Here is an 18,156-nt window from a genome sequence, read left to right on the forward strand (position 1 = left end):
TGTGTCTGTGATGTGGGGGGCAAGGGGGTGGGGAGGAGAACGGGGAGCCAACATATCCAAGTAGTTTTGCACTTTTACTGTCTGTATATTTAAACTGTTTAGTGTTTAGGACTTGACTTGATCCCTTAAGGTCTCATTCGTGCAATATGAGCCAAACAGGTTCTGCCCGAGCAGATCATATTGAAGGTTCTCGGCCTTATTATTTAGAGTTGGTTGGAAAATTTAAAAAAAATCAAAATTTTGACCAACAGCCCCCTCCCTAAAGAACAATATATATATATATATATATATATATATATATATAGTGGGTTTCTCCCCATTATTCAACCATCGTTGCACATTTAGCTGTCATATAACTGGTCACATATTTGGAATCTGTTGGGCATTTAAACAGAAACTAAGGGATGGAGCATCACAAGCTGGAAATATTGTACGTTGTTTCATACAGCTGCCCTGCCAGACAAACCTGCTAATAGACTTGACACCCACTGGTGCCCCTCTTCGAGGACTTTAGCAGCTATGTGGATTACTGTTGACCGTTTGTATCTGAGGATGAGGAGAATGTGGGTACAGAGCTAGGGGTAACAAACACTGCCCTCTAGGGGCTGATACAAAGCCCATTGAATTCAGTTTAAAGACAGCCAGTGACTTCAATGGGTTTTGGATCAGGCCCTGTATCCATTGCCCATATACCTCATCTTATGTTATTTTGGATTGAAGGAAAGAATGTGATCCAGTAGATTTTTTTTTAAAAAGAAAACATTTGTAGGTTATGTTATGAGATAATAAAGGAAATAAAATCTACAGGGTGTAAAAGGGTTGGACTAGATGACGCTTGCGGTCCCTTCTAACCCTATGGTTTTATGATTCCATGATGCATTCTCTGGTTAATGGGGAAAGACTTAGATGTGCTGGAAAACATCTAGAAATAGCATTATTGAAAAGGGTTTTAGAATGGTGTCAGTCTTATCCGTTCCTTCTGGAAGCTCTAGCATTAGTCCCTGTGACATGGAGAGTATGCAACTGCCAAATCCCTGATCATATCCCCAGCGGAAAATATTAGTTATCAGTGTTCATTGTCAAGCAACGCAAATGAGTCAGAGAGCTAAAGTGGAAATGTTTATGGTTTGTTTCTTTCTTCCAGTTACTCTGTTCAGGCTTTCTGATCTATGATAGAATGAATGGAAAATGTGTGTGTGAGGGTTATAATTAAGTTTTGGATAGTGACTCCTTGTGCCACCATGAGTCCCTCCAAAAAACACATCCCCAGAAGATGTAACGAAGAAGCGAACCTTTAGTCTATTATTTATATAATCATCTGTGTGCCATAGCCTGGCATTTGGGCAGCACATCTTCATTGAACAAGCAGGCCTTATTTTGATAAGGGAGAAGCAGCAATAATGTTCTCCAAGTGTCCACCTTTTGGCGAACATGACCCTGCAACATGTCTACGAACACTGATACGGGCATATTTATGGGGCCCGTCAATGTCTCAGGCATGTGTACTATTGATTATTCATGTCTAGAAAGATGTCTTTATCAAGTATTTTACTAGGTGGCAGATTTTTTTTTCCAACCTCATATTTTACATGTATTTCTTTCTTTGGGGGATTTATTGTTGAATTCAATGATGTCTATAAAGGATATCTTTGCTTTGGCTATTAAAAGGCAAGTAAATGCTAAACAATTTAAAAGAGCAGAGAAGTACATATTTTAAAAGTAATTTATATAGCACCCTAATAACTACTTTGAAAAACCTTTCAGTGCAGTCAGAGTCAGTGGGGGTGGATCATGTGTTTGTAAGCAGCTCAGAATCTATAAGAACACAGCAGTCATTTTTCTAAGAATTTTGTACTAAAGCTGATGAAAAATCAGAATGTTCATTCTGCAGGAAATTCTGATATTGTGACATTTGTTTTACCCCCAATTGAGATGAAAAATAGAAACAATGAATTTTTTTGTGGAATGAAAAGTTCTAAAAATGTTTTAATTGGAACGTTCAAAACATGTCCTTTTGAGTCAGTTGGACATTACATTGCAGCCACCTGAGCTGCTGCGGTGCTTCATGGAAGTTGTAGTGCAGGTGCCTTGTGCCCCCATTCTCCTGTATGGGCTGAGCCACCCAACTGGACTACATCTCTCATGATACACTGCAGTCATTGCAACTCAGACAGAAGGAAGCCCTCAGTGCATCATGGGAGACATAGTTCAGGTGGAGACCACAGCCCATAGGGGAGAATGGAAGAATGAAGCAATCAAACTTCAACTCCCATGAGGCACCGCAGTGGCTCAGATGGATGAAGATTTATGTCAAACAGAGCCAAAACTAAAAGTTTTGATTTTGTTGAACAAACTGAACTGTTTCGATTCTGGTCAACTTGACATGAATAGTTTAGATTTTCCTAATGGAAAATTGAAAAATGTCAGCAACACCAACATTTTCCTGTGGAAAATTTAGATGTTGTGGAAGAAACCACATGTTCCACTGAAAAAAAAAACTGATGGAAAATTCCAGACCAGCTCTAATTTTTTACAGAACCCAAACTCAGGAATTGATGGCTTTTCTTCACTAAAACAGTGGGAAAATTTGCCACCTTGCACTCCACCTGAATTACTATTTGTGGGTAGGACGTGGGACTGCCAGGCACCCTGGTTGTCCTCACAAGACTAGGCATTCTCAGCCATGATCATATCTAACTTATAATAATGAAAATAATTGTCTGCCAAGTCTGCCATCATCATGATCACTATTACATTATTATTTTATTTATTAAGTCTCTGCTTGTAAAGAGTGAATAAATTATTAATAGATGTTTTGAAAATGGTTAATCAGTTGTTATAGAGTCTGGTAGGCCAATTGTCAGAGGGGTAGCCATGTTAGTCTGGATCTGTGAAAGCAGCAAAGAATCCTGTGGCACCTTATAGACTAACAGACGTATTGGAGCATGAGCTTTCGTGGGTGAATACCCACTTCGTCGGATGCATGCTTCATGGAAGTTGTAGTGCCACCCACGTGGTATTCACCCACAAAAGCTTGTACTCCAATACGTCTGTTAGTCTATAAGGTGCCACAGGACTCTTTGCTGCTTTGATAGGCCAATTGGTTATTTATAACCATAACGTTTAACCATTTAGAACACCTTTTACTGATGTGCTAATAATCCTTTGTATCAAATGCTACTCATGTCTATAACGTTCTGATAACATCTAGTGATAATTTATTAATCATTTATGAATGGAAACTTAATATAAAGTATGACCTGTGTTACAATAATGCCTAGGAACTCCAATCAAGGATCAGGGTCCTATTGTGCTCGGTGTTGTAAAATCAAGTAAAAACGAAGAGCCCCAATGAGCTTACAATCTAGATGTCAGACGGGAGGGGACAGGTGGACCAAATAGGGAAGTGTTGGATTAGGGCTGTCAAGTAATAAAAAAATTAATTACAATTAATCGCATGATTAAAAAATTAATCATGATTAATCACATTGTTAAACAATAATAAAATACCATTTATTTACATATTTTTGGATGTTTTCTACATTTTCAAATATATTGATTTCAATTATAACACAGAATACAAAGTGTACAGTGCTCACTTTATACTTGTTTGTGTTAGCGATTGGCTGAACGAAAGTAGGACTGAGTGGACTTGTAGGCTCTAAAGTTTTGCATTGTTTTGTTTTTGAGTGCAGTTATGTAACAAAAAAATTCTACATTTGTAAATTGTACTTTCACGATAAAGAGATTGCACTAGAGTACTTGTATGAGATGAATTGAAAAATACTGTTTCTTTTTGTCATGATATATAGAATTAAAGCCTGTCTCAAATTTATTAATGAAAACAGCTTCCACTCTGCAATCCAGCTTTGTCCCTCTTATTTACCAAAGATCACATTTTGTCTGGAACTCTGTATGGCACATGCAGACACCTCGTGGTTGGATAACACAAATATCAGCACATATCACATACATGCCTGACATACATACATTAATAAATACATAAATAAAAGCACATATCATTATATAAATGCCTGAACAACATGATTGCCTTCTATGATGAGATAGCTGGCACTGTGGATATGGGGAAAGCAGTGGACGTCATATATCTTGACTTTAGCAAAGCTTTTGATATGGTCTCCCACAGTATTCTTGCCAGCAAGTTAAAGAAGTATGGATTGGATGAATGGACTATAAGGTGGATAGACAGTTGGCTAGATTGTCGGGCTCAATGGGTAGTGATCAATGGCTCCATGTCTAGTTGGCAGCCGGTATCAAGTGGAGTGCTCCAGAGGTCAGTCCTGGGGCCGGTTTTGTTCAACATCTTCATTAATGATCTGGATAATGGGATGGATTGCACCCTCAGCAAGTTTGTGGATGACTCTAAGCTGGGGGAAGAGGTAGATATGCTGAAGGGTAGGATAGGATCCAGAGTGACCTAGACAAATTGGAGGATTGGGCTAAAAGAAAGCTAATGAGGTTCAACAAGGACAAGTTCAGCGTCCTGCACTTAGGACAGAAGAATCCCATGCATGCTACAGGCTGGGGACCGACTGGCTAAGCAGCAGTTCTGCAGAAAAGGACCTGAGGATTACAGTGGCATGAGAAGCTGGATATGAGTCAACAGTGTGCCCTTGTTGCCAAGAAGGCTAACGGCATCTTGGGCTGCATCAGTAGGAGCATTGCCAGCAGATTGAGGGAAGTGATTATTTCCCTCTATTTGGCACAGGTGAGGCCACAACTGGAGTATTGCATCCAGTTTTGGGCCCTCCACTACTGAAAGGATGTGGACAAATTGGAGAGAGTCCAGCAGAGGGCAATGAAAATGATTACCGAGCTGGGGCACATGACGTATGAGAGGCTGAGGGAACTGGGGTTATTTAGTCTGCAGAAGAGAAGAGTGAGGGGGGATTTGATAGCAGCCTTCAACTACCTGAAAGGAGGTTCCAAAGAGGATGGAGCTAGGTTGTTATTAGTGGTGGCAGATGACAGAGCAAGGAGCAATGGTCTCAAGTTGCAGTGGGGAAGGTCTAGGTTGGATATTAGGAAAAACTCTTTCACTAGGAGGGTTGTGAAGCACTGGAATGGGTTACCTAGGGAGGTGGTGGAATCTCCATCCTTAAAGGTTTTTAAGGCCTGGCTTGACAAAGCCCTGGCTAGGATGATTTAGTTCGGGTTGGTCCTGCTTTGAGCAGGGGGTTGGACTAGATGACCTCCTGAGGTCTCTTCCAACCCTTCTATGATTCTATACAACACTATGCTATTTTTGGAGGGTATATGTGAGCCTGATCGGCCACAAATAGAATTGCACCTTTTTTGTTATAGATACTATTCTGCAATTGTAAAGAAAACGGAACTGATAAAGATGTAGAATTTGACCGATTGCTTCACATCGAGAAGTAAATCGAAACTGGTGTATCTTACACTTTCTTTTGATGCCCTCAGCATGTAAATTGCAATCCCTTAGATTAACACCCTGCTGTACACGGGGACGACCAGGAAAATGTATCTAAAGGTCTGACTGTAAAGTAGATTAGTTCAGCTGCATAAAGCCCTTGTGTAGATGCTCTTATTCAGTAATAAAGTTGCCTTAATTTAATTTAGATTCTTATTCTTAATTGAATTAAGGCCACTTTAATGCTGAATAAGAGTGTCCAGACAGGGATTTAATGCAATTTAACTAATCCTCTTTAAAAGTTAATTAAGATTAATTTTTCCTGAGGCAAGTGTTTCTGTGTACACAAATTCTAATTTATACATCATCTCTGAATTTGACTCCTGGAGTCTTACACTCTGGTTTTTGCTTTCCTGCTCTGCCCCTTGGTCCTTGCCTCTTAGCGTATCAGTTACATCAGCTCAAACTCCCAGAGGGACAGATTCAGAGGTGACAGGAAATGGGGTGCAAGGTTCATGTCAGTTAGTGGGAGGAATATAACTTACATGCTGAATGGGTCAGAGAAGGTTTATGTTACATTAGCTTTGACTCCCTTAAATAAACGTGGATTGGCCTCTCTATGAGGCCCTTTGTGGGGGCGCTGTACTGTGTAAACTCATGCACACCTAGGCAGGGTGGAGGCAGAGAGTGGGACCCAGAGTGGCTGGGAACAGCCCCGGGAGCAGGTAGGAACCCCCGGGACCCTTCTTTGCAGCCTGGAGCTCACTGGCCTCCCCGTGCCGAGTCTCAGTATCTCCTTTCACTGCCCCTCCTCTCCCTCTTGCCTCCCATCCCCCATTCGCAGGAAGCTTCCACACCCCCCTCCACTCCCTGACAGTGACTGGTGGGTTACTGGCAGAGCTGCTTTTAGAAGGTGCACTGTGCAGCAGGCAGGAGGAAGTGTTGCATGCTGGGAGTCAGGCTCTCAACTTCTTTCCCTGCCACAGCAGGCGGGTGTGTACTGTAGCCTTTCGTTCCCGAAGGGGATGCTGTTTTATGCCTTCTTTGCTGAGACACAAGGCATGTGGGTAGAACAACCCCGTTTCCAAAAGTATATTCCACACACCTCTGAAGTTTACAGCCTGGAGGCTCCCCGCCTCCCAAGCACAAATCCAGGATGGTTTAGGGCCTAATCTCTGTGGGTCTCCAGCTGCAAGAGTGTTAAATGGTCCCTTGCTGGGCTCTGATGTTCCACCCAGTAGAGAGAAAGTGCTGATGTGCATTAGCCCATTCTAGCAATGTTACGTCCCCTGAGCACCTTACAGTTGCTCTTATCAGAACCTGTTCCTACAGCCTTCACCAGGTGTCAATTTATCTCTCCCCAGTTGTGTATCAGAATATTAGAAAGTGCTAGGGCTGCGCTTTCAAAGCATTGTCTGATGATTTAGCTGCATAGCTGCTGTTAATATTCAGTGGAAATGGTATGAATGAATCCCTTCGTTTTATTTGTAAAATGTATCCCCTTAATGCACTGTATCAGCTTCAGCATTTCTGTTCTAACCTGTTTTCTACCTAAATAGGAACAATGTGTCCCAATGGCCAAGGCAGTGATGGAGGAGTTAGGTGACTTGGGTTTGAGTCCTAGTTCTGATCTTGTCAGTGAGGAAGGATGGTCCAGTGGTTAGAGCACTAGCCTATGGCATGGGAGACCTGAGTGCAGTTCCCTGTTCCACCACAGTCACATCACCTCTCTATCTCTGTTTCCCCACCTATAATATGTGGATAATAATCCTTACCCCTCCCCCCCTTCATAAAGTGCTCTGAGTGCCTCATACAAAAAAACGTGCAGGGACAGTTGTTATGCTCTCCTTGAGAGGCCATGACCCGGCATGGCGTGGAATTTTACAAAACCTGTTCATGTCATCTTGTCCGGCTTCAGCTGCCCAGACAGACTTGGATTTATTAGGCCAAGTTTCCAAAGCACACAGAGCAAACATTTCCAGATCTGCGTTGCTGCATAAGATCATCCCAGCCCATTGTTCTGACTACACCATCTGCTCGGAGTCCCACCAGTGGCTGCATCTTCCCCGCCATGCAAGCCACATGCTCACTGGCCTTATCGTAAAGACCATTAATAATTTAGTCCTGCCCTACCTGTCAGATTGATTAGCGTGGAGTTGACTGCAGTATTTGTTCCACCAGTATTGCCAACCAGTGTCACCCATTTGTCCATGTCTCCTTCCAAGCACTTTCGTGCTTTCGCCTACACCGACCCTTGTATGTGGAACAAATTCCCTGAAAATAATCTACAAAGCCACTACTCTGTCCCCCTCCCGTAGGCTCACCCTCTGCTGGGATGCTTACAGAACAATGCTGGGTGATAACGGTGCAACCCCTGGCAGCTCAATAGTGGACTCAGCTCAATGTTACCTTGTCCTATCTCCCCCAGATCCCCACTTGTTTAGTGTTTTTTATTCACCTGTTGTGTCCTGTCACTAACAGGGAATGTAAGTTCTGCAAGGCCAGGACTGTCTGTTTATTGCATGTTCGTACAGCGCCCAGGATAACGGGGCATGATCCCTGATTAGGGACTCTAGACACCATTACAGTGCAAATAATAACAACAGTAATGATGAATAACGCATACCCTTTTCTATTAACTTACTTGCACGTTAGATGCCCCAATGATGTCACAAGTTCTTGTTCCTTTGTCTCATTTCTAAGAGCCCACAATACCGTTCAAGACAAAACTGAAGGATGTTGAAGTTCAGGAGAAAGAATCGGCCACCTTCCAGTGTGAGGTGCCCGTCCCTAGCACTGAAACTGCCTGGTTCAAGGAGGAGACCAAACTCCAGCAGAGCAAGAAGTACAACATTGAAGAAGAGGGAACGTACCGCCGGCTCACCGTCCAGAACGTCACCACGGATGATGATGCCGTCTACATCTGTGAAATGAAGGAGGGAAGCAGGACCATCGCGGAACTGACTGTCCAGGGTAAGAGAGAGAATCCACTGCAATAGGTTTCTCCTTCCCTTTTTGTTCCCCCTCCCCACCCCCTAAAGATTTTTGTTTGTGTGGGCTAAAGTAAATCCTGCCTGATGGTGCTGGTGATTTCATCTGGAGTTGAAACAAGTGTTTGCAGCTGCATTTTATGCTCTGGTGGGTGGTGCACAATGTATTGGGAACGTGATTTCAAAAGGCCTGCAGTGTTACTAGCACAGTGGAATGATCCCATTGAGGGGTTGTTAACGGGGATTGAACCTGGAAATCCCAATCTGTAAGCATGAGTCTGTACCACTTAGGGGAAAGGATTTGCGGCCAGCTTTTTAAAGGTAGTTAGATGCCTAAAGATGCAAATAGGCACCTACTGGGGTTGTCAAAAGCTCCTAAGAGCCTGTCTCCCATTGACCAAAATCTTCCGCCAATCCTTTAGCTGTAAGCAGTAGCAAACTCAGAAACGTTCTATGTGGACCAGCCACTGGAGGGACATAAAGCCACGCTGTCTTACTGCAGGTTACAAGAGCACAGCACTACTTTGAGAGTAGGGCCAAGAGTCAATCGTTGGTGACTGATGGGGAAAGTAAACGTTTTGGTAGGGTTGACAGAAAAAGTGAGTTCGTTTTCACTCTATGCTTTTTGCAAAAAAACAAAAGGCCATTTTCTGAGGCAGGAAAGTGTCATTTCACCACTAAAAGCTATGACTTTGCTGGTAAAAATCTGTCCAGAGATTAGTCCTGCTTTGAGCAGGGGGTTGTACTAGATGATCTTCTGAGGTCCCTTCCAACCCTGATATTCTATGATTAGTCTATGATTAGATGGTAAAAAAAAATCTCAATGAACATGTTTTCAAGAGGTTGTGATGAAAATTCACGAAAGGCAGCATGAGGTGATGAGAACAGGCAACTTCAGTCCTAGAACAAATCTGTGACCACATCACTGCTTCACAGGTGGATATTTGAAAGGAGGAAAGTTGCTCACATTAATGACTGTACCAGTCACACTTCTCTAAGAGCGAAATTCACCTGGGCAGGGAGCAGCCCGGGGTTCTAGGCACTTCTTAAGTCCTGCTTCAGCACTACTGTTAGGTCTTAAGTGGTGTCAGTCTTGCGCTGGCTGCGTGCATGGGGTGAATTTCACTCCCATCACCTGAGCAATAGACTAGGAGCCAAGAACTCCTGCACTGTAAATCCAGGTCTGCCTCTGACTTCCTCTACAGACATAGGCCAATAGCATTCCTGGACTCAGTTTTCCCATCTGCACTATGGGGCGGGGTTTTCAAAAGCACTGACGTTTTGATGCTAATCATACTTCCCTATAGAGCTTGAAGGCAGGGGGCTGGACTTGATGACCTTTCAAGGTCCCTTCCAGTTCTAGGAGATAGGTATATCTCCAATTATAAAATATAAAATATAAATATAAAATATCTCCTTATAATTACTAACAATATAGGGAGCATTGTTTAAGAAGGAAATATATCACTTAAGTTACCATTAAATATGGGCCTCGGCCGCAGAGTTCAGATATTGAGCCAGATCCAAACTTTCTTGAAGTTTACGGCTGTTCTTCATCAGGGGTTTGGTTTGCCCCATAATATGGTTTAGGCTCCAGTGGCAAAATCTGAATGTATCCAAATCCAGATGCCAATTTTCCCAAAGTCTAGGAGCTTAGGGTTGATGTGTATTGAGATCTAGGGTTTGGGCCAATGTAGGTTTCTCAAAAACACAGAGACATGTTTGCAGAAGTGTCCGTTAATTTTAAGTTTGTTGATTCACCTACATGAAATCTAAGACCGATAGCTGTGATCCTGATTCTGATGTTGATTCTACTTATGTAAATTATAATTATCTCCATTGAAACTAATGGAGATACACTCTTGTAAAAGCTAGAGAACTGAATTTGGCCCTTTTCATTTCTGGTCTGACTATACTCTAATCGGAGTCCATGGAGGAATCCCACTGTAAAACCTGGTGGGCCCCGTCAGATCTGTATATACAAATGCAGGTTTTACATCTGCAAACAAATGCAGAGGTGCAACCATTATGGGAAATTTGACCCAAATTGTTGCAGGAGTTGATGAAGGAAATTACAACCTACTCTTGGGAATATATTATGGATTCCTTGATTAATTGTGAAATTATAAAATTTAGAGACGAAAACTATTATGCACACAAAGAAGTTAGATAAAAAACATAAATACTCTTGTTGAAAGGTTGCAATGTTACAATGCTTTATTTCTCAGAATTCAGAATAACTCTTCAAAACCCCAAAACAGAGAGCGACAAAGCAGGCTGCTCCCTAAAAGAGAGAGGCACAGCTCACCCCACTTTACCCTAGAGTGGGTGACTGCAGACCAGCATTGGCAGGGGACAGGCGGCGCGGGGGGGGGCAGGGGGGGGCAGGGCGGTTTTTGGGGGGGGCGGTTCAGGGTTTTTGGTTTTTTTGCGCTGGAGGGGTTTTTTTTTTTTGTGGGCGGGGGGGGGGGTTTGGAGGGCTTGCGGCGCTGCGGGGGGAGGGGGGGTGGGGGTGCGGGGGGGGGGGGGGGGGGGGGGGGGTGGGGGTGGGGGGGGGGGGGGGGGGGGGGGGGCGGGGGGGAGGGGCGGGGGGGGGGTGCGGGGCGGCGGGGGGGGGGGGAGGGGGCGGGGGGGGCAGGAGGGGAGGGGGGCAGCGGTGGCGCAGGGGCGGGAGGGGGCGGGGGGGTGGGGTCGGCGCAGCGGGGGGGGGGGAGGCTTGGCGCAGCGCTCGGGGCGGGGGGGGGGTGTGGGGCGTGGTGTGGGGGGCTGGGTGGGGGGCGCTCACGGGGGGGGGGGCGGGCGTCTTCTTCTTTTTTGCTTGGGGCAGCAAAAAAGTTAGAGCCGGCCCTGCTGCAGACTCACTCAGATAACCCATGTCACATGGCTTCCCTCAGAGCCCCCTCACTTGCAAGCAGGACCAGGAAATCCTCACACTTAAAAATCTCTTGTTATTTTTAACACAGATTCCAATACACCATAAAAATGATGTTTTGGAGCATCTGATCCATCTTTCTATAGTATTCATTGCCCCACGTGGTGGGTGGTGGTGGTGGTGGCAAACAAGACAAAGAGGCTGACCCTATCAATACCGAGGAGTCTGGTGGCACCTTAAAGACTAACTGATTTATTTGGGCATAAGCTTTTGTGGGTAAAACCCCCCACTTCTTCCAATGTCCCTATTAATACTCCTCCTCTCCTCTTCTGAAAAAAAAATCCATCCATGACTTGAATATCATTACAGCTATTCATATTTTCAGCTTTGCAAACAAAAGTAACTTGGGCTTACGTTGCAGGATCTTATGTGGGAGTCAGAAACGATGATTTCCCTCCAGCTAAATGCATCCCATACATGGTCATGGTAAAATTATGCATAATGCGTACAGTCACAATACAAATAAATAATTTCAAACTATGGTCCTCTATGAAACAGGACTATCTGAGGCCCCTCTCCCAAGCAAAGAGGAAAAAGCAGTGCTTCCTTTTAGAGATGGTTCCAGGTCTAAAATGACCTTATTCATAGGACTGTTTTCCTGATGTCCCACCCAAATTTACCTGGGATCAGTTTCATCCATAACTTTCAGTTTTTCCTTGCAAGTCATGAAAATTTCAAAGTTGCAGGAAAGTAAAAGGCCAGGAATAAGTGAGTTTGACCCCATGCAAATTGCTTGGTCTGCTCTAAAAACAATATCTGAGGTTCTCAAAGTTATTTCCTGTTAGATCAGGTGAGTGGCATATGCAGGCCATCAATTGTGCCAGGTATTAGGCAAATTTAGTGGAGACAGATCCATTAGAACTGTAGAGATCTGTCTGCTTTCTAACACATGAGCTTCCTTTCGCAAGGAACTAATGTGGACTCAGCAGTTGCAGATCATCAGATCCATCCTTTGCAAGGGCAACGTATACTATCTATTGCTCCAATAGAAGACAGATCAAATATTAAACTGAGAGGGAGATTTTCACCTTTTCATAGCTTTGTAGATTTTAAGGATAGAAGATGCCATTATGATCATATGATTGCTCACTCTAAATACATCAGAGAGTGAACACCGGTTGGGGGTGGGGAGAAGAGCTGTTTAAGCTAAAGGGCAATGTTGGCACAAGAACAAATGGGAATAAATTGGCCATTAATACATTTAGGCTGGAAATTAGAACCATCAGAGGACTGAGGTTTTGCAACAGCTTCCCAATTAGAGGAGTGGAGGCAAACCAGCTAACTAATTTTAAGATGGAGCTTGGTAAATTTATCAATGGGATTATATGATGGGGTTGCCTGCAATAACAGGGGAGTGGAATTAATAACCTAGGAAGTCCCTTTCGATCCTATGTTCCTGTCTAGTCTGACCTCCTGCATAACACAGGCCATAGAACCTCACTCAATTATTCCTGTATCAAACCCATATGTTGTGATTGAGTTAGAGCTTTTGGTACTGTTTTGATCTAGCTGATCTGGGTACCACAGTATTCTGCGTCTGCTGTATTATGACTGTAGTAGTTTTCTTTCATACAGGGAACATCATTAAAAAACTGCCACGGAAGACTGCGGTCCCCATAAACGACACAGCCATATTCTGCGTGGAGCTGGACAATGAGTGCCAGAACATCCACTGGCTGAAGAATATGGAAGAAGTGAAGCCCAATGACCGAATCACCATCACGTCATCTGGCAAGCAACATACGCTGATTATCCGGGAGTGCAAGATGGAAGACGCTGGGGAGATTGCATTCCTGGCTGATGAGTGCAGAACATCTACTCAGTTCACTGTATCCAGTAAGCTTTCCTTTATTCTATATTACAGCGTGCGTCAGAATATAAGAATGGTCATACTGGGTCAGACCAGTGGTCCAATCTAGCTCAGTAGCCTCTCTGACAGTGGCCAATGTCAGCTACTTCAGAGGGAGTGAACAGAACAGGGCGATTATTGAGTGATCCATCCCCTGTCATCCAGTCCCAGCTTCTGGCAGTCAGAGACTTAGGGACACCCAGAGCATGGGGTTGCATTCCTGACTGTCTTGACTAATAGCCACTGATGGACCTATCCTCTATCAACTTATCTAGTTCTTTTTTGCACCCAGTTATATTTTTGTCCTTCAGGTTTAGTGTGTGTGGTGTGAAGAAGTACTTCCTATTGTTTTTTTTTTAAACCCGCTGCCTGCTAATTTCATTGTGTTACCCCTGGTTCTTGTGCTTTGTGAAGGGGTAAATAACTCTTCTTTATTCACATTCTCCTTATGATTCAATACTTTTATAGACCTCTGTCATATCCCCCCTTAGTCGTCTCTTTTCCAAGCTGAACAGTCCCAGTCTTTTTAATCTTTTGTCATACCCCTAATCATTATTGTTGCCCTTCTCTGTACCTTTTCCAATTCTAATAGATCTTGTTTGAGATGGGGTGACCAGAACTGGACACAGTATTCAAGGTGTGGGCGTACCATGGATTTATATAGTAGAATTACAATATTTACTGTCTTATTATCTATCCCTTTCCTAGTGGTTCCTAACATTCTGTTAAGTTTTTTGACTGCCACTGCACATTAAGCGGATGTTTTCAAAGAATTACCCACTCACAAAGATCAAGAATACACTCTCAGTATAATTATTTCCTGCTAGTGCCATGGTAAGCTAGATGCTATACAAAGACAATAGAAGGTCCCATGCCTGTTCCAAAGAGTTTATACCATAAAAGAGAACTTTGTTAAATTATGATAATATCAAAATTAGAGAGAACAAAAATTCCAGGGTGAGAGTGCAGTATATGTGTGTATCTCTGCTGTAGCAGTCTGCATTGAACACAAAATGGCTGTGTGGTGGGGTGGCTGCCCCACACAAGCAGGAGAAGGGTTAAGGCAGCCTTGGAGAGGCTGCACAGAAACCAGCCAATCAGGAAAGGGTTTATTGGGAGAGCCAGTCAGGAGAAGGCTTGCTGGAGCAGCCCATATATAAAGGGCTGCTCAGCAGAGCAAGGGGCAGTCTCTTCTTGAAGGGCAAGGGGAAGGACTGTCTGCCAAGGAGCACCAGAGATACTATAGTGCTGGCAGGGTAGCGGAGCGATACGGGAGCTCTTGGCTGACCATGGCCAGACTGAGGCCCTCATGTAAGGGCAGAGAAGGTGCTAGGGCTACAGAGGAAGTGGCTCAGGGAAAGTGGGCAGCGGGAATAGGAGGAGGGGCAGTAAATGGCTGCCAGCTATAGGATCCCTGGGCCAGGACCCAGAGTAGTGGGTGGGCCTGGGTCCTGCCCCGCTTGCCCCCACCTGCCAATGAGGAGAGGGGCCTAAATCCAGACTGCAGTTTGTCCCCGAAGCCAGGGGCTAGACTAGAGACTGCAATTGGCCACTGAGGCAAGTGGAGGGACTGAGGACTGACTGTTCCCCGAAATGGGGGAGACAGTGGGCTGGGGCAAAGCAGGAGGGCCATGTCCTGAAGAGGACCCCGCGGTCCAGGAGTGACACGGGTCCAGGTGGTGGAGACAGTGGAGGAAGTGGAAGTAACGGCGATTGAGACACCGCTAGTAAAAGGCGGCCTGGTGGTCCAAGAGAGCTATTTCCCAGCATGGCCAGCAGGAGGCGCTGCGGCCCTGGGTCTGCACCACTACAGGCAGTGATTCAGAACTAGGGCAGGGGACTTCTCTCCATTTAAAGATGCAGTACATAGATAGCAATTCACACAGGCAACCTACAGTGCCTTTCTTTGTGTTCATTGTTTACAGAGCACTGTAAATGTGCCAAGTACTTTAAAAACTCTATTCCCCAAACGCTTAGGTGGTTCTCTGAGTGGTATCTGCCCAGTCCCACCTGTGGGACTGACACCTCCTGGCTACTGAATCTTCTAGAGGTCAGTGACCATTGGAATTGCTTGTCCCTCTGTCCTTCTCCCCCTGCAGAGGATTGTGAGGGTATAAAAGGAATGGGGGGAGTGGCCTGGAGCCTCTAAAGAAGTGGGGAAGGTGGGCAGGGAGTGTGAATACGCAAAGGTGATGCTCTCTGAGAACAGCTCCAGGTGAGCAGAGCTGGGCGGAGAATGTTTCCTAAGGGATTTCAAGATTTCAGAATTAGTTTTTGTTCCAATTTGGAATAAAACCTAAAAATTTGAGGTTGGTTTTAAAGAGGGATCTGGAGGGGAAAAGGGATGGTGCTTTGTTCTTTCCAAGCAGTTAGCCCTACCTTATTATCTCCATTTTACACACAATTCTCTACAGAGAAGTATTTACAAAGTTGGGAAGTTCAGACTCTAGTTATGGAATAGACAGTCACCCATTCCCATGATCACTGATGGCATGTCATTCATTAAACACCCAAGCAGAGGTGCTGGAACAATTTGTTTAGTGGGGCTGCTGACAGCCATTGAACCAAACAGGATCAGTCCCATCATTAGCACTGTAACAGTTCCTGAGCTGTTTATCAGTATCTGGCAAAGCACACAATATCCCATGACCTGCAAGCAAAACTTTACTGTAATGATTGACTCCGGTGCTCACATTATTAAATTGTAGCTGGTTAACCATGGAGATGAAAACTTTTAAGAAGCTGCCCTCCCACAAGCATATCTCTCACTATTAAATATTAAGTTAAATATATAACAGTAAGGCCCAACAATCTGATTTCAGTAGCTTAGGTGTTATTCTGAACCCAAGATGAATGTTAAAGTAGTAGGAACTTTGACCTAGGTGGTTTGATCGTCGATAACCCAACAGGTAGTGTGCCAGTGTATCATATAACACTGGAATATATATTTATGTAACTAAGGAGGAAGAGTGGATCATGCCAAGGTTTCCTATTTTTACACTTCATGTGCTACCATGCTTAAGTATTCTGTTAGAAAAGTGCCATGTTAGCTACTTGAAAATCTCGCAGACTGTGTTCACATTTTTTTCACTGAGCCATACTGGGGTTGTGTTGGCTGGTTTCTTAGCCTTCATTAAAAGAATAGTGCACCTCTTGCATTCTCCAAGGTTTGTGCTTTAAAAAATCATATTATTATTACACTCAATTTATGGATGGGTAAACAGAGGCACTGGGTAGATTATGAGACTTGCCCAAAGTTACTCAGTAAATCAGTGACAGATATGGGAATCGAACATATCAAACGATGCCAACCCCTGCTCTTACCACTAGGAAATGATGCTTCTCAGAAGGTATTTAGCCCCTAAAGTAGTGAACAATATTGATCAGACTTTGGCCTTCTCCAGAGACTTCAGGAATTACCCAAGGAAGTTTTAAACATAAGGCTAGGTCTACACTGTGGGGAGAGTCGACCTAAGATACGCAACTTCAGCTACGCGAATAGCGTAGCTGAAGTCGGCGTATCTTAGGTCGAGTTACCTGGCTGTGAGGACGGCAGCGAGTCGACCGCTGCTGCTCCCCCGTCAACTCCGCTTCCGCCTCTCGTGTACGGTTGAGTTCCAGAGTCAACGGCAGAGTGATTGGGGATCGATTTATCGTGTCTACACTAGACATGATAAATTGATCCCAATAGATTGATCACTACCCGCCAATCCGGCGGGTAGTGTAGACATACCCTAAGTCTTGGATAGCCTACTGTACGCAAATAGTTGCAGAAGTAGAAAGCTATAGATGGGATTCCATAGATGGCCTGACAGCACATCAGAACAAAAACTCAGGCTCCTGGGAAGCTGAGGTTCATTTGGGGGAATTGATTTCATTTCATTTTTTTAGTTCTTCGGGATTATTCCACACACAAGGCTCTGGCTGTCCATACATTACTAAACAAATGTATGGCTTAGAAATCGCAGTGGAAGGCACAAACAGCAAGTAACCGACTCTAGGGAGCTCATGTTACAAAGAGCCATGTGGGTGAGGATGCCATGATGTGCTGAGATTGGTATATCACTGGCTGTCAGAGACAGGACAGAGGAAAGATTCTTAAATGGTATTTCACTTCAGAGCTAGGCCAAGCGTGTGTGACCAGTGACAGACCAGCGCAAACACTGTGATCCTGAAGACACGGCATTATTCATTCATTTTCTCTGTCTCAAGCTTAGCTATCCCATCTCTGTAGTGTTAATGTCTGAGGTTGGCCAAATTACAATGAAAGGGCCAGATTCTTGGCTGGCATAAATCGGTTCTGAAGTCAGTAGAGCGATGCCAGTTTACATCAGTTGAAAATCTGGGCCAAATTTTAGTTTAGTTAGTGGATCAGGTTTTAGGTAAGTAATATTGCTCTGTGCAAGGGAGTGATCATGCCCTCATCACAGGTTGCTCTGTGTGGCATAGATCTATATTATGTGCAGGATAGGGTGACCAGATAGCAAATGTGAGAAATTGGGATGGGGGTGGGTGGTAAAAGGAGCCTATATAAGAAAAAGACGCAAAAATCAGGATCGTCCCTATCAAATCAGGATGTCTGGTCACCCTAGCACAGGATGCACTACCACTGCTGTCTGCTGGAGGTGCTGACACACCAGTAACACCAGCAACTCTCTGATACTCGCACAAATCACTTCCCTTCAGGTACGGCTTTTTGGTGGTGTAGCAGCATTGTATATACAAAGGGCAAAATTCTGCTCTTTTTCCAGAGCAATTGTGGGGATGTCGCTGGTGTTACCCTGGACTTACACCCATGAAGCAGAGAGGGGAATTTGGCCCATTGTGTTTTGAATGCCCTCACGGGGTCATTCTAATTATAGTATTACTTAATACAACAAACTGTCCATTAAACTACACTGCCCAGAATCTTTACAGGAAGTTGGCTGTTTGTATTTGGCACGGAAAAATTAAGCGTGATGAATTGTGAACAACAAACTTCAAGGTCTTT

General features: G+C 44.2%; 1 protein-coding gene across 1 annotated transcript in view; it reads left to right on the plus strand.

The window, feature by feature from the left end:
* Nucleotides 1–18,156, plus strand: part of OBSCN (obscurin, cytoskeletal calmodulin and titin-interacting RhoGEF) — a 297,128-nt gene that overhangs the window by 4,305 nt on the left and 274,667 nt on the right. The window contains exons 3-4 of the mRNA XM_039523906.1: nucleotides 8,099–8,368; nucleotides 12,893–13,153. Of these exons, the coding sequence (XP_039379840.1) occupies nucleotides 8,099–8,368; nucleotides 12,893–13,153 (531 nt within the window). The remainder of the gene's footprint in view (nucleotides 1–8,098; nucleotides 8,369–12,892; nucleotides 13,154–18,156) is intronic.

Source organism: Mauremys reevesii, linkage group 2, assembly GCF_016161935.1.
Source record: "Mauremys reevesii isolate NIE-2019 linkage group 2, ASM1616193v1, whole genome shotgun sequence".
Taxonomy (NCBI): Eukaryota; Metazoa; Chordata; order Testudines; family Geoemydidae; genus Mauremys; species Mauremys reevesii.